Below are 23430 nucleotides of genomic sequence, written 5' to 3' on the forward strand. Positions count from 1 at the left end.
AATACAAGAACCTTAATTTTAACAAGCTTGTAAGATGTTTCTATGTGCAGTAAATGACAAGGTGAAGGAGATAGTAACAGGCTAAAGGATTGGCCTACTGATTTCTATATTAAACGTATTGATTGCTAATAGTTTATTCAAAACTTACTCAGTGGACAAGAACATATCATATGTACAAATTTTGCAATATTTGAAATTAAACTTATGTTGAAATAAATCTCACATTTGTTATATGCACCCTGTACTTCATACTATTTGATCACTTCAGTCCAGTGCTTATAAGAGTATTTCATAAGAAAAGCATAAATTTACAGAAAGATTTCCTTATATGATGTTTATCACAAAGTAATATTCTCAGTAAGGAAAACTGAAAGTAAATGGTTGACAGAGAATTGCTCATTTGAACATACATACAATAGTATATTTGCAGTCATTAAATATGTTTTAAAAAATTAATAATGGGCCGGGCGTGGTTGGCGCATGCTTGTAATCCCAGCATTTGGGAGGCTGAGATCTGAGGATCGTGGTTCGCGGACAGCCTCAGCTACTTAGTGTGGTCCTCTGCAACTTAGTGAGACCCTGTTTCAAATTAAGAGTAAAAAATTGGGCAGAGGGTGTGGTTCGGAGGTCAAATATCTCTGGGTTCCATCCCCAGACCCGCAAAAAAAAGAAATTAATAATGGGATGAAGAAAAAATTAAGATATAATATTGCCCTCACTCAGTAGAAAGAGGGACCTAATTGTTCTTTACTCAATGATTTGCGGAATAAGTCAAAATTTAGTAATACTATCAACTACTATTTTGGTCAAATTAACAGCGATCAACTAGTTTGTGTTCTTTCATTTTGGTTTTTTTTGTTGTTGTTGCTGTTGTTCTGATAAGGAGAATAGGACCCAAGCTACACCTCCAGCCCTTTTATTTCTCTTTTTTAGCAGCTTCTCACTAAGTTTCAAAGGCTGGCTTCAAACCTGTGGTCCTCCTGTCTCGGCCTCCTCCCAAGTCCTGAAATTATAGATATGCACCACTGCGCCCAGCTCTAAACTTGCTTTCTGATCAGAATACTAGGAATTCATAAACATGTTTTCTAAGATAAATAATAGATCATAAAGACAAAATTAAGGAAATTCCCTGTACAAAAATAAAGGACCTATCGTTACATGTGCTCAAGCATTTATTTACTTACTCAGCAAATATTAATTGAAAACATATCTGTATGCCAAACACTATGCTTCCCACTGATACAGCAGGAAGAAAGCAGCATCCTTCCTCTTAGAGGGCTTGATTCTCGCTGCTGGTGGATCCCACTTGGCCTGTGGGATGACAGACCTGCTGTTGTTGTTATTGGTTCCAGGTGAGACTGAGAAGCCCTGCATCCTAGAGCTGATGGACGACACACTCTACGAGGAGGTGGAGGAGCTCCGGCTGGTCCTCGGCTCTCCACAGAGCAGCTCTCCCTTTGGGGCTGCCATTGGAGAACAGAATGAAACTCTGATAAGGATCCAAGATGATGCTGATAGTAAGAAGCCATTACTAATGCTCAGCTGGAAACTGGGGACTAGAATCTATCCCTGATGAGGTTTCAGGTGGCTTAGAAAAGAAGCTCTTCTTTCTGAATACAGTTTGGAAGAGACTGAGAAACACACACACACACACACACACACACACACACACACACACACACACGAAGACTAAGACAAATGAGGAGCAATAAACCACTAAAACTTACAAAGTTGGGGGGATGCTTGGGATGTATCTTGGTGGTAAAGAGCTTGTCTGTAATGTGCAAAGCTCTGAGTTCATTCCCCAGTGCAGAGGGAGAGAGGGGGAGAGGGAAGAAGGGAGGGAGTAAAAAACTGATAAAATTTTGTATAATATTTCTGATACATGCATGTCTACCCTTTCCTGTACACACACCTTGGGTAACTAGTCCTGGGCCAACACTTTCCTCCTTCCCCTTCCCCTGCCAGTGGCTTACTTCTGTCAAATTTATGGCACAAAGGGGCCGCTCAGAGTACATGCTTTCTGGGCTAGTTAGTTCCCAGAAAAGAGTGAGGCTACACTTATCATTGTTTCTTTCCACACTCATAACTAAGTTGAGTAAGGAGGCAGAGAGTAGACACCTCCCACATAGAAGGAAACGTTAAGGATTGGGAAAAAGTGTTTCCCTCACTAAAAATTAAATTTGTCTGTGTTTTCCCTAATTTTAGAGACTGTTATCAAATTTGGAGAAACCAAATTCAGTGTCACTGAACCCAAAGAACCCGGAGAGTCGGTGGTCGTTAAAATTCCAGTGATTCGCCAAGGAGATGCTTCGAAGGTTTCCATAGTGAGAGTCCACACCAAGGACGGCTCAGCCACCTCTGGAGAAGACTACCATCCTGTGTCCGAAGGTGCGGGCACCTGTCACAACATGATTATGACAACACACCATATTAGTGCTGTGCCCTTGAGAAAAAATGACATACATCCAATTGAAATGAAAGTAGACACTTGCTTTTTAAAATTCATCTCCTTTAGAAAAATAAAGAAGCAAGATTTAGTTCTATTTTTTTTATATTTACAGGGTATAAGTATTAGGACTTAGGAAATGTTTTAGTAGAAATGCTAGCTGATCATCTGTTTGGAGTCGTCATTAACTTTATGTTGGTATTATGCTCATCCTATGATCAGATATTACGTAATAATTTTCCTATAAGTTTCTATTACATTGAAAACATGCATGATGGCTTCATGATGATAATCTATTCTAGTTTAAAAAATATACACAATATAAAACTAAAGATAGAAAAGTTTGCACTGACAGAAGACATTGATCGGTTGGTGAAAACCCAAACCCCCTGGGCTTTCTGGGTATAGCAAAATCAACAAAATTACTTATTTAACTTTGGCAGTATGGTCAGCCAACTCAATCATGAGATCTAAAACTTCAATAATTTAAAAATTTTTGAAATGAATGGTTATGCTAAGGAATTTTTAATAATTGGGTGTAATGTTCATAACCACAAAACAATTATTTCTAGTAATCACTAATATTTATAATAGTTCTTCTGAGTTCTTTTTTTGTGTGTTTGATGCTGGGTAGAATGCTGGGTAGAGGCATTCTACCTCTGAGATACACCCCCAGCCCTGTTTTTTATTCTGCATTTTTTTGAAACAGGGTCTCACTGAGTTACAAAGGGCCTAAATAGCTGAGGCTGTCCTGGAACCATGATCCTCCTGTCTCAGCCTCCCAAATGCTGGGATTACAAGTGTGCACCACCACACCCAGCTTTGTTCTGAGTTTCTAAAAACAACAAAAAGAAATGTGATACTGCATTAAAAACTCAACAGTTTATCCGGGCATGGCTAAATAAAGAATAAAAAAATAGGCTGGTGGTATAGCTCAGAGGTAGAATGCCCCTGAATTCAATCTCCAGTAGAGTACACACACACACACACACACACACACACACACACACTCAACAATTTAATATCCATCTTTTCTAAATATATACTTAAGTACCATTCACCATTCATACTAAATTAAACCTTTAGTCCCATTCATATGACTTGGGTCTTTTTTTTTTTTTTTTTTTTTGGTACTGGGGACTGAACCCAGGGGCATTCTATATCCTATCTACATCCCCAAGCCCTTTTCTATTTTTTGTTTTCAAACATAGTCTTTATAGGTTGCTGAGTCTCATTACATTGCTGAGACTGTCCTTGAACCTTATTGGTTTATTGTTGTATTGGTTTAGAAGTTCTAAGGAATGAGAGGTGACTGTGTCTGATCATGTCCCAGTTTAAGAACTAGTGGTTGTCTCATAATTCAGCATTTTTTCAAACTGTGAATGAATAAACCAATTTAGTAAAGATTAGAATTTTCCTTTTGATAGGATAAAATAGAAAACATCACAGTACAAGATAGGTAGAAAAAATAATTTTGCTTCCTTTTGCAAGCACCTATACTCATATACAACTTCGCTGCACCACAATATAAAATATATATTTCATTGTTGCTCATAGTCAAAAAAGCTTGACCACAAGTGGATGCAGCGGCAAATGTCTGCAATCCCTGAACTCTGGAGGGTGAGACAAGAGGTTCACAGGTTCAAGACCAGCCCTGACAATTTAGCAAGACCCTTTTCAAAATAAAAAATAAAAGGGGGCTGCTAGGGATTGTAAAACGCCTCTGGGTTTAATCCCCAGTACTACAATAGAGAAAAAAAAAAGATGGACTAAAACTCCTCATGTCCGTGTGCAAAATTTAAGTTTGTAATGTTGCATTTGTAGAAATCGAGTTTAAGGAAGGAGAAACTCAACATATTGTTGAAATTGAAGTAATCTTCGATGGGGTAAGAGAGATGAGAGAGGCCTTCACTGTACACTTAAAACCCGATGAAAATATGGTAGCAGAGACCCAGGTAAGTCATACCATATGTTTATAAATTAATAGCCAGGATTTTATCTGAGTAAATGTGTTTAAGAAACCAAATGGTACACAATAAATGAATGCAACTTTGTATAAGCTTTCCCTGAAAGGATGTGCATCATCCCTTTTCAGCTCTGAAATGAATTGTGTTCTGTTTAGATTATAACTAGATAATTCCTCTCTTTCTTTGACAAATTGTGTGCGTGGAAACTCCAGGCCTAGAGTCACTGAGCCCCACATCAACACACTTGGGGTCCCCTGGCAGCCAGCAGTGACGTAACATGGGATTAACCTGCAGAAACAAAGCATCCCCTCAGCACAAAGATGAGATATTAATTCAGCACCACAACTCATTAAAACATACTCTTTTTTGCCATACTAGGGATGGAACCCAGGGGCATTCTAACTCCGAGCTACATTTTAACCCAGAGAACAGTCTGCTAACCCTCAAAATCTCCACCTGGTCCTCCTAACATGATTAGAATTGGGTATCCAGAGCCTTGTGTTCAAAATGTCAGTCTTAAAACCTGTTTTCTATGCTCACTTAATTTATAGTTTACCATCAGCCAGATTTTCCTCAAGGTCGACATAACTTCCACAGAATAAAGATCTTTATCTGAAAATAGTTTTTAAAATTATATGTTCTTTTAAGAACAGCTCGGTTTTAATAATATTCATGCTTAAATTCACTAAATTTCTTCTACTATTTGTTTCACTGTTAGTATGAGATCAAGTTACAGAAATATTTTATAAGCATTTTTGTCATTTTATCATTTTTATTGTTTAATAATGCTTCTGCTATACTGCCTTACTTTTTAAAAGTCATATTTATAATTTCAGTAGTATAGACAGATAAATCTTTATCAAGGTTATTTATAACCTTGATCACATAAAGTGAATCTTTTATTTTTTTAATGGAGTAATTTATAAGACCCAAATTTTGTATGAAAGGAACAGAGATTCACTAAAATCACTTCCAGTCATAAAAGCTACTTTTCAGAATGCATATAGATAGTCCCTAATTTGCAATGATTCAACTTTTATTTTGTTGACTTTACACTGATGTAAAAGCATTCAGTAAAAACCATACTGTGAGCCAGGCATGGCGGTGCACACCTGTAATCCCAGAACTTGGAAGGCTGAGACAGGAGGGTTTCTGGTTTAAGGAAAGCCTTGCCAACTAAGTAAGAATCCTAGTAACCTAGCAAGATGCCATTTCAAAATAAAAAGAGCTAGGGATATAGCCTGGGGATAAAATGGCCCTAGGTTTAATCTCTAGTACTCCTCCCCACCAAAAAGAACATACTGTGATTTTGACTTTTGACTATTGGGAAATATTTGGGACTCTATAGAGCACTCTGCTGCTAAGCTGTGATGTTCATTAGGTCAAATGGACTCAATGTATTCTTAACAGTATTTTCCACTTGTGATGTGTTTGTGGTTATATAAACCCATCATATGTCATAGAGCATCTTTACAAGTATAGTTAGGTTTGGGAACCATAATACCAGCTATCACATACTGGAAGGTTATTCAGGAGCCAGGATAAATTGATGCAAGGTATTTTTGTCACCTGTTCCAGCAGCAATTGTTCATAGACTACTTAGTGTCTGGAGCTCAGCTTCTCTGTGCCTTTTTCCTCCTCTCTCCTCTCGCCTCCTCTCCTCTCTTCTCTTCTCCTCTGCCGCCTCCTCCTTCTTCTCCTTCTCCTTCTCCTTCTCCTTCTCCTTCTCCTTCTCCTTCTCCTTCTCCTCCTCCTCCTCCTCCTCCTCCTCCTCCTCCTCCTCCTCCTCCTCCTTCTTCTTCTTCTTCTTCTTCTTCTTCTTCTTCTTTCTCTCTCTCTCTCTCTCTCTCTCTCTCTCTCTCTCTCTCTCTCTCTCTCTCGTGACTTCTGGCCTTTGCTCATTGAAAGCTCTGCTTCTCATTGGATCTGCTTCTGCAAGGCCCACAGTGTCCCTCCATCTTGATGGTCTCCCTCCTCTAGGGTGTCTGTCTGCTTTCCTCCCACTATCAACTAATTGGCTTTTCATAGAATTCCCATTTTATAACTGAAAGTAATATTTAGCTACTTTCATCACAAATGGAGAAAAAACAACTTAGAACCCAAATTCCTTGTGTGCCACTGGCCAACCTTTGGTTTCGCTGCTCTAGACACAGATGCCCTGCCCTGGAGCTGTAAAGTGCCAGAGTCACATGCAACAAGCCACCAGGGCCTGTGGCTCTGCAGGGTGTCTGGGTGCAACAGTTTTCATCATAATGATCCCATGGGTTTGTCAAACATTGTGAATATTGTCCTGCACCAAAATAGATGCACCAAAGTCCAATATTTCATTAACTGGTGATGATTATCTATCTTCTAGGTGACCAAAGCCATTGTATATATAGAAGAAATGGGCAGTATGGCGGATGTCACTTTTCCTTCTGTCCCTCAAATCGTGTCCTTGCTGATGTATGATGACACTTCCAAAGCTAAGGAGGGCACTGGACCCACATCTGGCTATCCCATTGTCTGTGTCACGGTGAGTAGCACATTGACAAAACTGAGGGTGATAGAAGATAAAGTAATTAAAACTTTAATCCTCATTGTCATGAAGAAATTAAAATGAGAAAATCCTCCAAGGTTTAAGCTTTTAACTTTGAACAAGAAAAGATGGCATTAATTAAATGAAGCTTCCTATTCCTTCCTTCACCCAAAAAAACTGTGTGATCTCAGAGCCTGTCACTGATAGAAAAATGAATAAGGCAGGAAGCCTGCACACAGGGAATTTTTTTTTTTTTGGGGGGTACTGGGGGTGGAACCCAGAGGCTTTCTACCTCCAGGCTACACTCCCAGACTTTTTTATATTTTGTTTGGAAACAGGGTCTCACTAAGTTGCTGAGAGCCTCACTAAGCAGCTGAGGCTGGCTTTGAACCTGTGCGATCCTCCTGTCTCAGCCTCCCAAGCGCAGGGATTACAAGTGTGTGCCACCACACCTGGCTCACACAGGGAATTTAAAGAGAAGGAAAAGAAAATAGGAAATAGTAGCTCTATGTTAAGGGCACATATGATTATTAGCATAAGAATGATAGAAGTCAGGCATGGTGGCATACTCCTATAATCCCAGTACTTAGGAGGCTGAGATGGGAGGATTGTAGGTTCGAGACCAATGTCAGCAACTTAGTAAGACTCTCAAAAACCTAGTGAGACCATATTTCAAAAAATAAAAATAAAAAAGGCTGAGAGTATATATTTCTGAGGCAGAACACCTCTGGGTTCAATCCCTGGAACCAAAATATAAAAAAAAAAAAAAAAATCAAAGCAAAGCAAAACAAAAGCAAATGATAGAATGTAGGAACTAGAGCTGAAGCTTCATAAGGGAACGCTTGGGATGTTCAGGTCAAGTTTTAAAAATTGAAGAGTCAGACAAAGGAAGATCATGCTATCAAGAAGTGAAATTCACACAAGCTTTGAAAACAAAGGATCTAAATCAGGCAGGGAATGGTGATGGGAATGGAAGAGACCAACTTAGACTACAAAGAAAAATATTCAAGTTCACTGACCCTGGATGCGGAAGGAAGGGAGTCAGCTACCAATAGCAGATTAGCACTCTCGCTGACCCTGATGGGGTGACCACATGAAAGAGGTGAACTTTGACACCTTTTTTAGGAGGAAAGGAAAAAGAGAGAAAGATGAGAGAAAGAGAAAGAATAAGGATAATTTGACAACTCTGAGAATTCAAAGAGATGACAGGATTAGCAGAGGTTTTTGGGGGGGTTGGTACTGGGGTTCCTGGAAACCCTTCTACCTCCTGGCTACACTCCCAGATCAATTTTTATATTTTTTATTTGGAAACAGGGTCTCTTAAGCCAGCGCAGCTAGCTTCGAACCTGCGCGATCCTCCTGTCTCCGCCTCCCAAGTGCAGGGATTACAAGCGTGTGCCACCACGCCCGGCAGGATTAGCAATTTTACATGTATTAGCTTTGAGGTGGAAACACAAGTTTAGAGCTCATGAAAGCTATCATGGCTGGGAATACAAATGTGGAAGCTGTATGTACAGCATGTAGAAATGGAGAAGGCAGTAAAAACACTAGGATTGGGAGAACTTGAGATAAATAACATCTACATTGTTCTGTACTGCAACCCTAACAGTTGTTTGCTTTTTATAGGCTTGCAACCCGAAATATTCAGACTATGACAAAACAGGCTCTATTTGTGCAAGTGAGAACATCAATGACACCTTGACCCACTACCGATGGCTGATTAGTGCTCCAGCTGGTCCTGATGGCGTGACCAGCCCCATGAGAGAGGTGGACTTCGACACCTTCTTTACATCATCCAAGATGATCACCTTAGACTCCATATACTTTCAGCCTGGCTCCCGAGTGCAGTGTGCGGCTCGAGCCGTGAACACCAATGGGAACGAAGGCTTGGAGCTCCTGAGCCCTATTGTGACCATCGGCAGAGAAGAAGGTATGCTACTGATGTCTTCACACCAAAATCACCGAAACACTGAGGAATATTACAGATGTCAAACTTCTTACTATTAATTTCTCCAAATGCCCGGTGTGTTCCATAGTATTCTGGGAGTACTTTAAAGTGAAATTCTATTTTTATAACAATATTCATTAGAAAGCAAATACCTATGATGTGCCAGGCACACTGCTTCATTCTGGCAATAAGCAAAAAGGCAAGATGACCCAGTCTTCCAGGGACCCCTAGGAAGGCTGAGGACCCAGATAAATTTGAGATGACAAATTTGAGGCACTGAAATTTGAGGCACTGAAATGCAAAGGTAGGAGTGGTGAGTTCTGCTCTGAGTGGTTAGGAAAGGCTCATCATAAAGGAGATGCTTAAGCTGAATTTCAAAAAAATGTGGGCAAGGACTCAGAAATGCAATAAAGAATGTAGAATATACTGGAAGTGACACAGAAATGGGGACTTGTAAGAGGAAGAGGAAAAGGGTTAGGAGACAGAGCAGGAAGGGCTGCAAAGGCCAGGTATGCAGAGGGGTGTGTGCGCCATGCTAGGAGCTCAGTGGGTTGCTGGTGAGTAGGGGCTTGCTGGGGACAGGAAGGCAAGGTCAGCCCAGGGGTCAAGGTGTGTGCATGTTGGACCCTATTACTACAAGGGAGGTTGTGTTTGCGGCTAGAGCCAAGGAGGTGTTGGTGGTGGAGAACAGGAGATGGCTGGAGACAATATTTTATAAACTAATTCTTCACTCTGCACAAGAATTCTTAGATTTTTGTTTGTTTGTTTGTTTTGTTTTGGGGGCCAGGGATTGAACCCAAGGCCTCAGACATGTCAGACAAACCCTCGATCACTCAGCTACAACCCCAGCCCTAGATTAGATTTTTTTTAATATACATATATAGATAAGATTCTATTGCTAAAATTTCTATGTTCATATAATATTCAGAAGGACATTTAAGGATGGGGATTTAGCTCAGTGGTGGAGTGCTTACCTAGCATGGTTTTGATCTCCTGCAACATGCATACACACACACACACACACACACACACACACACACACACACTTCTCTTAAAACATTGAAGGAAGGTAAGATCAAATAGTGTCATTTCTTTCTCTCTCTCTCTCTCTCTCTCTTTTTTTTGTGTGTGTGTGGCACTGGGTATTGAACCCAGGGGCAGTCTTCCTCTGAACTACACCTCTAACCCCGATTTTTTATTTTTATTTTGAAACAGGGTCTTAGATTGATGAGAGGCTCACTATTTGCTAAGGCTATCCTCAAACCTTAAATCTTCCTGTCTCAGCCTCCCAAGTACTGGGATTACATGCATGCACCACCACACCTATCATAAGTAGTATCATTTTGAAATATTAGAAAGAAAGACAATAGATTAGACTTTATAAATACATAGTAAAAATTGCACACATAAAGAAAACATTATGGCATACAATTTGTTCTCTAATTTTTAAGGAGACTTTAGTTTGTTCTCTTTTAAATGAGCACAATTTTAGGGTCTGAGAATGCGGCTCAATGGTAGAATACTTGCCTGGCATAGGGAAGATCCTGGGTTCCATACTCAGTGTTGAAAAAATTGAGCACATCATTAGTTTTATTCACTGATAAATGATGTATATTTTATAACTAATCATATTATTGTAAGGTGAAAATCTATTCACTTAATTTTTTATTATATATTTTTTATTGGTGCACTGTATTCATACATCATAGTGGGATACAAACTTTTGTAGACATACATGCACACATCACCCAGTCAGCCCCCACCCGATCCCCACCCCATCCCTCCTTCCCATGCTTGGCTTAATTTTTTAGACCTAACTTTACATTTATTCAGGTTTTTAACTTCTTTAATTTTATTGGTACATTTTAATTATACGACTACTGGGTCTGGAGTGATGTGAGTGTATATACACACAACCCCTGGAGCATTGTCCTCTGGATCCCACACCCTCCATCTCCTTCCCTGTACATGTCTTTGAGACTGGCTTTTTCTTTTTTTTCTGCAGTACTGGGGATCAAACCCAGGTTCTATTTCTGAACTACACCCTTCCTATTTTTTATTCCTTATTTTGAAATAGAGTCTCACTAAGTTGCTGATAGCCTCACTAAGTAGAGGCTGCCCCCTAACCAGCAGTCCTCCTGTCTCAGCCTCCCAAGTACTGGGATTACAAGCGTGCACCACCACGCCCGGCAGAGATTGGCATTTTTAACACACACACACAAAGCGATCTTTCAACTGTTACTTCTTAACTGTGCTTTCTCCCTATTGGCTTTCAACCATCTTTACCATATCTGTTCATACTACATACAAAACAACGACTTTGCAGATACATTCATGACCTAAAATGACCATCGCATATTAAATATCATTGAACACTGTTTTTCCTCAACCCATTTAAAATCTTCAAGATGTTAAGAAGCCACTACACCATGTTCTGTGATAACTGACTCTGCTCTGGCTTCCTTACAATGATATTCTTAACCATGTCCTAGTCTGCAGAAAATTTCAAAGTACATAGAAAAAAAAAATAACAGCACCTATTTTAAATTTTTCTTTAGGTATTACCTATTATCTTCTTAGTATAATTGTGTTTGTTTTCCTTGAGGTCTCTGCCAGCCTCGTGTGCCTGGGGTAGTGGGGGCCGAGCCCTTCTCAGCAAAACTGCGCTACACGGGACCCAAGGACCCGGACTACTCAAACCTCATCAAGCTCACAGTCACGATGCCACACATAGACGGTGGGTGACCTGGGGAAGCGCCCGGAGCTCCTGTTTTATTTCCCTTAACCTTCTAAGTAACAAATCTAAAATAAGTGTTCAATTTTCAACTTGTTTCCCATTTTTTCTCCCCTCCTCCTTTCTACCCTGCTTTGAAAAATCTAATAATTTATGCATTCTTTAAATAAATTTAACACATATCCAAAAGTGAAGTAAATTTAACTCACGTCTGAACACAACATTACAAAACCTCGGTCCCGCGCTTCCTTGCAGGCATGCTGCCCGTGGTCTCCACGAGAGAGCTCTCCAACTTCGAGCTGACCCTCAGCCCTGATGGGACCAGAGTTGGGAACCACAGGTGCTCCAACCTCCTGGATTACACCGAAGTGAAGACCCACCATGGTTTCTTGACCGACGCTACCAAAAATCCAGAAGTCATCGGAGAGACATTTCCTTACCAGTACAATGAGCCCCTCCGTGGTTCCAGTACTTTACGCTTCTACCGGAACCTCAACCTAGAGGCCTGTCTCTGGGAGTTTGTCAGCTTCTACGACATGTCAGAGCTGATCGCTGACTGCGGTGGCACCGTCGGAACGGACGGACAGGTACAGATTGGTAACATCTGAGTTGTTGTTGTTGTTGTTGTTATAAACCAATTGATTTGTTCTGTTAATAGATAATTTTTTTAACTAACACTTAACTCTCATCTTGGTAATATAGGTCATTAGTCACAAGGTGGACCAAAGGATTTTCATCCATGGTGTGAAAAATCTACGTCTTTTTCTGCAACAGTGTTTAAAAATACATTGTGTGTATGTGTGTATGTGTGTGGTACTGGGAATGGAACCCTCCTTCCTCAGAGCTACACTCCCAGACCTATTTTATATTTTTTTATTTGGAAACAGGGTCTCTTAAGCCAGCGCAGCTGGCTTTGAACCTGTGTGATCCTCATGTCTCCACCTCCCAAGCGAGGGGATTACAAGCGTGCGCCACCGCTTGGCTCAAAATGCATGTATTTTAAATAATGGGTAGCATTTGCTTTGTATGGGAAGGACACTGTGTAATCACTGCCTAAAACTTCAAATCTACTCAGACTTTTAAAAATCCAAATACTGCCGGGCGTGGTGGCGCACGCTTGTAATTCCAGCATTTGGGAGATTGAGACCGGAGGATCGCGGTTCGCAGACAGCCTCAGCTACTTAGTGAGGCCCTCCGCAACTCAGTGAGACCCGGTTTCAAAAATAAAGAATAAAAAATAGGACAGGGGGTGTAGCTCGGAGGTTGAATGCCCCTAGACCCGGGAACACTGATTTCTGCTCAAGGTCTACATTATACTTTTTTGTGTATGTGCCTAGGTGCCTGTGCCACCTAAAACGAGGATTTACAATCTCAGGAACAAGCTTACTTTTCTCCCTCCTTAACTGTCTTCTCTTCCCCCTCCTTTTTCCCTTTCTATCCTCTTGCTTCTTTTTCCTCTGTGTTCTTTCTAGGGTTTGTTTTTTTTTTTTTTTCCCCATTTCTTCTTTCTGTTTCATGTGTCCTTCATTGACATAATCAAAAGTATTTTCATTAAACATTGCTTGTTATTTCTCCACTACAGTTAACAATTCTTCAGATGTCATGGACATTTTCTTCACAAAGCACACACTCACACAAAATCCTTTGCTGACCGTCATCAAAAACTTGTTAAAATAATAAGGCAAGAGCGCGCCTGGTGGTGCTGGCATATAATCCCAGTACTTGGGAGGCTGAGACAGGAGGGTCACAGGTTTGAGGCCAGCCTCAGCAATTTAGCAAGATCCTTAGCAACTTGGCAAGACTGTTTCAAAATAAAAATAAACAGAATTAAATAAAATAGAACTAGGGAGCCAGATGTGGTGGCACACGCTTGTAATCCCAGCACTTGGGAAGCTGAGACAGGAGGATCGCACAGGTACAAAGCCAGCCTCAGCTATTTAGTGAGGCTCTCAGCAATTTAGTGAGACCCTGTTTCCAAATTAAAAAAAAAAAAAAAATTGAACTAGAGAGATACCTTACTTTGTTTCTCCATTAGTTTTGGGGTGTTTGTTTGTTTGTTTGTTTGTTTTTGTTTTTTGTGGTACTGGGCATGAAACCCAGGGACATTCGACCTCTGAGCAACACCCCCAGCTCTATTTTTTTATTCCTTATTTTGAAACAAGGTCTCACTAAGTTGCAGAGGGCCTAAGTAGCTGAGGCTGGCTGCAAACCTGTGATCCTCCTTCCTCGGCCTCTCAAGTACCAGGATTACAAGCATGCACCACTGCACCAGCCTCTACGTTCGTTTTTGAGAAGAAATATCCAATCATAGTATTAACAAAAATACTACTACTAATTATAACAGCTAACATATACTGAATATTTACTATGTGCCTGCCATTCTTCCAAATATTTTATATTTACTCCTTTTTAATCTCTTAAAAACCCCATGAGAGCCTGGCGTGGTAGCACACGCTTGTAATCTCAGCATTGGGGAGGCTGAGACCAAAGGATTGTGGTCCGAGGACAGCCTCAGCTACTTAGTGAGGCCCTCTACAACTCAGTGAGACCCGGTTTCAAAATAAAGAATAAAAAATAGAGCAGTGAGTGTAGCTCGGAGGTCGAATGCCCCTGGGTTCCATACCCAGACCTTAAAAAAAAAAAAAAAAAAAATGAGGTAAGCACTATTTCGTTTCTTCTGTGGCAATGGGGATTGAAACCAGGGGCATTCTACCTCTTAAGCTACCTCTGCAGCCCTATTTATTTTTTAGTTTTAAACAGGATCTCACTAAGTTGCTGAGGGCCCCAATAAGTTGCTGAGGCTGGCCTTGAACCAGCAGCCCTCCTGTCTCAGCCTCCCAGGTACTGGGATTGCAGGTGTATGCCACCATGTCTAGCTGCTAACAGCTATTTTTAGACACCTGTTCAGAGCAAGGTCGCTGAAGCAAAGAGAACAGAAATGACATGCAGAAGTTCATGTGCTCAGAACCGCGTCACAATGCTTATCTGGACATACAGTTGAGTGAGTGAATGCAGAGAATGGCTATGGTCACGGATGTAATTGCAAGAAAGCCAGATGAACAGTCCATTCTGTTCTTGGTGCAAGAATGCTGCCTGGTAGCGATTATGAAGATGTGTGCCAGGTTACAGCGACATCACAGTTGGTAACACAAAGCAAATCCACAGCCTGACCACAGTGGTTGTCTGCGTGCAGGCATCTCAATTTTAAATGCAGACATATTTCATGAGCTAGCCCCACAAGGAAGCAAGCAGAAAGTGCAGTAAATAAATTCTGCTTTAGAATTTCACAAGGGTCTTGCAGACTTCTGCATTTCTGCATTTAGAATGTAAAAATGGACAAAAGCCAAGGTGGCCACATGCTTCCAAGTGGCCTCCTGTGCTTCACTGGCCAGCCTGTAGCAGCAGGTGTAGGTCCGTCGGTCCTCTGCAGTGCCACAGAGCCCTGGCCAAACTAGCAGACATCGATTCTGTCTTCTGATTCATTCCTAGACTTGGCATTGTAGCTTAAAGTAATCACTGTGCAAACAACTTTTATTAACCTGTAATTGCTCTTGCCAGGAGCAAGGATGGGAGAACTAGTTTCAGGAATGTGTTCTTAGAAGCCAGGCATGGTGGCACACGCTTGTAATCCCAGTATTTGGGAGGCTGAGACCAGAGGATGGCGGTTCACGGACAGGCTCAGCTACTTAGTGAGGCCCTCCACAACTTAGTGAGACCCGGTTTTAAACTAAAGAATAAAAAACAGGGCAGGGGGTGTAGTTCGGAGGTCGAATGCCCCTGGGTTCCATCCCCAGACCCACACACACACACAAAGTGTTCTTTATAGTTAAAGCTACCATCATGAAATATTGCCGTGTGTGTGTGTGTGTGTGTGTGTGTGTGTGTGTGTGTGTGTGTAAACCTGTTTCTGACACTGTAAGAGGATTTCCTGTCCGCTTCAAACTCTCAGTTTGAATTATTTAACATACAAGAAAGAGTCGCAAAAATGAAGGAATCACATGAAAAGTCCAGGATACTTATCTCATAAGAGCAATGAAGTTTCGCAGTTTTTTGCAGTTTGACTTCAGTGATCTTTAACTCTTATTGAGACAATATCTGTTTGGCCATTTTATTTATTTGTGCATTCGTTCATTTTTAAGAACTCTTCAGCGAACACCTCGGGCATGTCAGAAATATACCAGGACCAGGAAAGGACACCAGGCAAAGCTTACACACCAGAAATGTAGAGCTGTAAGAGACTGATCATATGATACAAAATGGTTGTTTAAATTAAACTAAGATCTGAAAACTGTGGAATTTTCTGGTGACTTTTCATTTCAAAATGAGTTCTTAAAGAAATAAAAAGTCAAATGCATTTCGCCTTTTATCAGCTGTGTTACAAGGTAAAAACCTTAGCTCTCTCACCTTGTTAGGTAGACAGCAACTGATAACATTGTTCAGTGTGCATGAGTGAGCTGCAGAAATGCAACCCAATTACAGGTTGTACTTGAGACACAGATACGGTTTTGGAGGAGCAAACAAAAGTTTTTCATAGTTGCTTTGTTTGAAGAGTGCATTTGCCTTCCTTTTGCTGGTGCATTTGATTTACAAACATGACCTTCAAGACTAGACTATACTGAAAAGGTCATCTTTTTATCCTATTATTTTATATTAGGATTCCTTTGTATAGTATTTTATTAAAAGTTCATTTTATTGCATATTAAAATGTAATATAGTTCATGTAAATCATATTAGTAAAATGAATTTTACCTCTTTCTCTTTATCAAATATGGCTATGAGAAAATTTTTAATTATATATGTGGCTCACACTATATTTTCATGAAACAGCACTGACCTAAGTACTTGGTTGTTAATTCGTGTGTCTGTGTGTGTGTGTGTGTGTGTGTGTGTGTGTGTGTGTGTGTGTGTTGCTTACTTCTCTAACATTTGAAAATACCAGTAAGACAAAATGTAATTTGGATAAATATAACTATATGCAAAAAAATGAAGAATTAAACACCACAATTTTCCTTAATACTAGCTCCTGCCATAGACCATATTATGAGTGTACTTTTTCATTTAGGGCCATGCAATTTTTCTTTCTTTTCATCCCTTTCTTTATGCAGCTCAAACACTGATAAGCAGCCTTTCTAAATGTCCCTTAGGCAGACAATATCTTCCCCAAATACATATTTGCCTTTTGTTAATAGTAATAAAAATTTGGTAGAGTTACCTTTTCTAGGGCATTTTAATTTTATATTTTCCCTTTAAATATGGTATTTAAAGTATCATTTCCCTTTGTTGAAGAAACTTCAACTGTCTGTATAGACCTATGAAGAAACTCACTGTGTCTGTTTTAGATTTGTTGACTCTTTCTTTTAGTATAAGCAAATACCTTTAAAAGCCCCCTGGTACAGGATAAAAAAAAATTGAGTGCTCTTTAAGGTGACTTAAGAATACATTGCATTCTTCAATATTTTTGTTTGACATTGTGATTTGGACTTAGAGGCATGCATGCATTCCATTTTTGAACTACACCTAAAACTCTTATTTTTTATTCTTTATTTTTGAAACAGAGTCTCACTAAGTTGCAAAGGGCCTCACTAAGTAGCTGAGGCTGGGTACAACCCTGCTATCCTCCTGTCTCAGCCTCTCAAGTACTAGGATTACAAGTGTGCACCACCACACAAGGCCTGCATTTTTCATCTTTAAAGAAATAAATAGCAGGCGATCTGAGTGACTAGCGTTGTTCCAGGTCAGCTGCAGTTCCTCTAGGCAGAGATTCTAAGTAGACAGGAAGAACAACTGGCCAAAGATAACTGAAACATACAAGGAAATGCTAATTCCACATCCAGAAATGATCACATTCTAGTGTACCACAAGAATCCAAAAAAAGCAAGTAAGAATTAGTTGTGAGACTCTACTCCAATTCACTTATTCATAGGAAGTGAATGTTAGTCATTCTCTCCAAAATAGTACACTCAGTAACATTTGATGGATATGTTAGATTGGCAAAAAAACTCATTCTTAGCACTTCCAAAGTTTAATTTAAAATGTGTGCCTAAGATGTCATCTTTTTTTAATGGTGTTTTGTTAAACTCTCAAAATAAAATATGAGCTCTAATTGCCAGCAGCCTATAGATGGACTTAGTCACTCTCTATCCCCTGGCAGAGCCTTAACTCTGTACTGCAGAATCAGTTGCTCAGGGTCATGGTAATAGCCACTTTGGAAAACACTATCTCAAAGGATCTGTATTGCAAGTTCCCCTTCTTGCTGTCTAGGTAATGGGATGTGTTAGCAGGTAATGGGATGTGTTAGCCACGACATGGCTAGGATTCAAACAACTTGTCTGACTGATGGTTCTCATTTTATTTACCTTTGTTAGTGATTCTGGCCATCATTCTTGTGACTTGAGTAATTTCCTTTTAACTCCATGAAAACATGATCTATGATGATGAAATTGTCAGGATTTAAGTCATTCACTAGCTTGTGTATCTGATTCCTGTTCTCAGCTCAGTGTGAAAGAGCGAGACCTTCCTCACAAAGTGCAGCTGCTATAAAATGAAAGGACTGTGTAAGTCCAGTATGCTCGAGAAGTAGGAGCCAACCTAAACCCATTTTCTCTTGCATGGAAGAGGCTGGCTCTGTTTGCTTTACTATGCATAGTAAAGCAGAGACATTTTGAGAATTAAACATTATAGTTTGAGCTAGATGATCTTAGGAATGCCCTCAGCTTTGTTCAGAAGAAAAAACCCTGGGCCAGAAGCTGGGTTCCACCTTTGGCAGGGCCCCTCAGGGGACTTAAAGAATTCTGTAAGAGATTGACCTTATTTCTTTGAGACCTAATTTCCCTGCCTCTTTTTCTTTAAATTCATTGCCCATCCAGACATCCAACCACCTACACTTACACATAAATATAATTATAGAGTGGAAATATAAATGGCTTTTGGGGGGGATCTAATACATTGTCTGAAATGTGGTCAATGCTTAAATAATATTAGCTTAATCTCTACTACCCCCATTTCACCTGCTAAATACCTGAAGAAGAAAGGTATAATGTCCAAAAGAAGACATTTTACTACAACTAGTTACTTTTGAGACATCCTAAATATTACATGGCATTGTCAGGTATAGTGGCACATGCCTGTAATCCCCAGTACTTGGGAGGCTGAGACATGAGAATCACTGATTCAAGGCCAGCTTCAACAATTTATCAAGACCCTTACTGACTTAATGAGATCCTGATTCAACATTAAAAAATAAACTAGGGCTGGGAGAGTGGCTCAGAGGTAGAATGCCTTGGGATTCAGTCCCTAGGTCCAAAGGTTAAAATAAAAATAAAAATGTTACATGGCATTCGCAAATATATTTGTTCCCAGATCTTTTTGCTTTGTCTTATCTTCCTCTATATAATGAAAGAATAGTTCACGGGACTATTTTTATAATACCCCCAAACTGGCAACCACCCAAATGTTCTATGAGAAGATTAAAAAAAAAAAAAGTTATATATATATATATATATATATATACATATATATACATATATATATATAATGATCTGTTATTCATTAATGAAAGGAAGTGAAGAAATATGCTCCAACATCTTGAAGCACCTTGAAGCATTATTTTCAGTAACAAAAAAAAAAGACCTCATATTGTATGATTCCATTTTTATGAAAGTCCAGAACAAGCAATTACAGGGAGCCACACAACAGGAGCTAGTGGGTGACCGGTGACCACGGGTGGGCATGGGTCCCTTCTGGAGGTGATGAAAATGTTCTAAAGTTGACTGTGACGATGGTCACACAGCCCCTTGAGTACACTATAAAGACTATTGCGTTATCCATTTTAAATAGGTGAACTATACGGATACGTAAACTCTATCTTAATAAAGCTGCCATAAAACAAAAAGGGCCGTGTAAGTCTACAATGCTCAAAATAATGTTTGTCGTAAGGATTTCCGGTGCATAACACTTTCTTAAAAATGAAGGTGGTTAGTAACACAAATTTCATTGATTCAAAATTAAGTGAGAGGAAAATAGTGCTATCATTAAATTTCCTTTCCTCGGTGATTAATGCAAGATCTTCCACTAAGTGAAAGAGAAAACGGCTTGTATAAAACTAGGCTCATCTAGTTAACCCCAAATGGTGCTGATAGGTATGGTTTTGTTGTCTTAGGTCCTGAACCTGGTGCAGTCGTACGTGACCCTGCGCGTTCCTCTGTTTGTCTCCTATGTGTTCCACTCCCCCGTCGGGGTGGGCGGCTGGCAGCATTTTGATTTGAAGTCTGAGCTCCGGCTCACTTTTGTGTATGACACTGCCATCTTGTGGAACGATGGGATAGGCAGCCCACCAGAAGCCGAGCTCCAAGGTGAGTGTATTAGACTCGGGAAACTTCAGCTTACTTACCTATTCCAATGTTTAACAGACTTTTTATTCCCCACTGTCGCTAATAAAATAATAGAAGCAGCTTTCAATATATTTTTTCTATTTAGTAGTTAAAATTTTTGCCTTTATTGTGAACAAAATCTTTTTCATGAGATAATAGCGATGCCTCAAATTTGCCACATGTGACTGTTAAATAAAACTTTATATATTTGGGAGGGATTTGGATCTAACATTCCATCCTAGGTGACTAGCCATTGCTGTGTTACACAACAAAATCTATATCTTTCCCTGAGTTTTAGGTAAATGGATAGAGGAAGTGGAATTGAAAATAAGGAATGATGGGGGAGATTAAATAGATTAGTTCATGATATTTTATGTACAAATTAATGGGTTATTATTTGGGCGTGATGGCGCACACTTGTAATCCCCATGCTTGGGAGGCGGAGACAGGCGGATGGCGCAGGTTCGAAGTCAGCCTCACTGGCTTAAGAGACCCTTCCAAATAAAAAATATAAAATAGGTCTGGGAGTGTAGCCCAGAGGTAGAAGGGCTTCCAGAAACCCCAGTACCACCCAAAAAAAACCACAAAAAAACAAATTAATGGATTAAATGGGCCCCACTATTGTGTGTAATTATGATACAATATTTTTTAAAGAAGAAAATAAAAATAAACACAAAGGGAAAAGGTGCACATTTTTGCTTCTGAAAATGAGAGGGTTTTTTTAATTTTGTTTTGTTTTTTGGTACTGAGGATTGAATTCAGAGGCAGTCTACCTTCGATCTACATCCTCAGCCCTATTTTATTTTTTATCTTAAAATAGAATCTCACTAGGTTGCCGACAGTCTTGTTTATTGCTTAGGCTGGCCACGAACCTGCAATTCTCCTATCTCAGCCTCCCAAATACTAAATTACAGGAATGCATCACCATGCCCTGCTAAGAGGTGCATTTTCAAATCCAGTATAAATTGTGTTCTAAATTCTAGTTCTAACTCTACAAGCACTCACTGTGTGATCTCAAGCGCATTGCTTAACCTTCCTAGAACTTCATTTCCTCTGAATGATCGACAAAACTTCTATTATCTCTTTGGAATTTAAGATTCTATTATTCAGTAATATTTAAGCCAAGTGTTTTGGGACATTGGTTGTTGAATGCTACTAACTTTAAAGCCCACCTGCAACTGCAAATACTTGTTTCAATCTCTATGTCAGAATCCTAATTCAAAGTCCATGAGTTTAAAGCTTCTTATACCATTAGCAGAATTAGTCTTTTTTTTTTCAGACATACTTTTATTGTTTGAGTTCTGAGAATATCCATAGCACCCCATTCTACTGGCTCTAAGAGCACAGAGTTGATAGTGTATATAAAAAATAAATCTACTGCTATACGGAGGTTTAAATTATTACCTTAGACAAATAAAGTGATCACCCTGACTAATCATTCCAAATCACTTCAAGTGTTTCAGTCCTACATCTCACCTTAGAAGATGTCTATTTAAGTGAATGCATGCTTAAGGGAACCTCAGTGAGATTCCTTTCTATGATTCTCAGTGTCCATCTCTTATGTGCAGCGAAATGTTGTCAGACTGTCAAATTCCTTGAGAGAGAGTCAGAGTTGTTTTTTTTTAAGCCTATAAAGTTTGCAGTCATTCTGGAGAAGCTCATTTGTCCTGTCTCTCAACTTATAGCTTCATTTTGTAGACTAAAGCTTAAAACAAAACCAAATCTCTGCCTCTTGCAATCAGTCCATTTCATAGTAACCTGACTCAGATTGCCTGCTTCATTTTTCACTTCTTAGAAATGCAAAGAAACATGTGCCCCTTTTATTATTCATATTTCTTCTGATCACATCCTTTGCCTACGATGCCTAAATACGAGATGATCCAAATTACCTGGGAAGGCTGTGCTTGGGAGTCTCTGCTCGGTGCACACCTGCGCTTCACTCGTGTGCATTCTCCCCACCGCAGGTTCTCTCTACCCAACCAGCATGCGCATCGGAGAAGAGGGACGCCTGGCCGTGAACTTCAAGACCAAGGCCCAGTTCCATGGCTTGTTCGTGCTTTCACATCCCGGTGAGCCCCGTTATCCATTAACACAACAGGGATAGGGCGTCTCCAGCTTCACACAGGATCCAGTGTGCTGCCCTGGTCGCCACAAAGCGTTAATTTCTCATGAATTTCATCTGTGCAGTGACCTCCTTAGGCTCAACAGTGGCTCACTTCCATCTCCTCATCCATACGATTGTCCTTGGGCAGACATTTAGAGAAATGCAAACTATTGAATATATGTAAGAGAAAACCCTAACCGAGTTCAGTTGAAATAGAGTGTTCCTTAACATGGGAATAACAATGTGTGTCTCTGCTTTGCTTTCATTGTACAAAAAAAAATTCTGTTGATTTGTTTAGCAAGTATTCTTTGTACTTTTCTAGGTACTATTAGAAACCTTCATAACAGAGCCAGTAGTGATGCTTTATTTTCATTCTTAAGCATCAGATGTGTTTACCAGCTGTGTTTAATAAGGATTAAATAGGCAGTTTGATTGGCTGTGATGGACTTTGACTATTAATAAGGCAGTGATCAATAAAGCTCCATGTTTGTTTTATAAGAGACATTTTATTACAAATAACTTATTTATTTGTCTTCCCATTTTACTAAGCTGGTTGGCATGTTTTGCTGGAGTGCCAATTTCTTTCAGATTGTTAAGGGAAAATAGTTCACTTGCAATCTCCATATCCTTCCTTTTTCCGGGCATGAACTCTACTGGAAGAGAAAATAGAGCTGCATATTTAGAAAGAAAAAGAGGGTTTCTTGTATTTTTTTTTTTTGAGACTGAGCTACAAGAAGTACAGAAATAAAAAGAATCATTGTGTTTTATTGTAATTGACAGTTTTAGAAAATGAAGATTTCCGGGTCTTTACAGTCCCTTCCACATGCCCACCTTTCTAATAAACTGAATCTTTGTCTAGTCCCTAATTGCAGGCAATCTAATTAAAATTAGATTCCGTTCTCAAATTGGGTTCACCCAGCTGTGCAGATGCTAATAGTTCAACTCATAGGTTGGTGCAGAATACATGCGTTCACATCCGCCTCCGTCACGCTGCTCTCAACCCCTGGAAAGCAGCCCTGAGCACTTGGAGCATTTCTGTACAATTACCTTTTGACAAAATTATAGAGCAAAAAAGACACTGAAATAGGAATCAGAAGTCACACATCCTGTCTCTGTGATTTCAGTAGAGTCAGGTAGTCATTCTTGGCCCAGCTTCTCCATCTGTAAAGTGAGAATCATCATATCAACCTGGAGTACTTTGCAGAATTATAAAAGCAATAACATGTGACAAGGTGCTTTAGAAACTCTGACCTGCCACAAAGGCTTTTCATTTAACTATGACACCATCATTGTTATTATTGTTTACTATGCCATCGTTGATACGACTACTGGTTCTCTTCC

At 39.8% G+C, this 23430-nt stretch overlaps 1 protein-coding gene across 1 annotated transcript in view; it reads left to right on the forward strand.

Moving 5' to 3' along the window:
* Positions 1 to 23430, forward strand: part of FREM2 (FRAS1 related extracellular matrix 2) — a gene marked incomplete at both ends in the record, with an annotated part of 165220 nt that overhangs the window by 135962 nt on the left and 5828 nt on the right. Inside the window, 9 exons of the mRNA XM_080689447.1 lie at positions 1353 to 1517; positions 2209 to 2391; positions 4274 to 4404; positions 6773 to 6931; positions 8561 to 8864; positions 11488 to 11619; positions 11872 to 12203; positions 19775 to 19967; positions 21950 to 22054. Coding sequence (XP_080545573.1) covers positions 1353 to 1517; positions 2209 to 2391; positions 4274 to 4404; positions 6773 to 6931; positions 8561 to 8864; positions 11488 to 11619; positions 11872 to 12203; positions 19775 to 19967; positions 21950 to 22054 — 1704 coding nt within the window. The remainder of the gene's footprint in view (positions 1 to 1352; positions 1518 to 2208; positions 2392 to 4273; positions 4405 to 6772; positions 6932 to 8560; positions 8865 to 11487; positions 11620 to 11871; positions 12204 to 19774; positions 19968 to 21949; positions 22055 to 23430) is intronic.

The sequence above is a fragment of the Muscardinus avellanarius genome (assembly GCF_963383645.1).
Source record: "Muscardinus avellanarius genome assembly, chromosome: 2".
NCBI lineage: Eukaryota > Metazoa > Chordata > Mammalia > Rodentia > Gliridae > Muscardinus > Muscardinus avellanarius.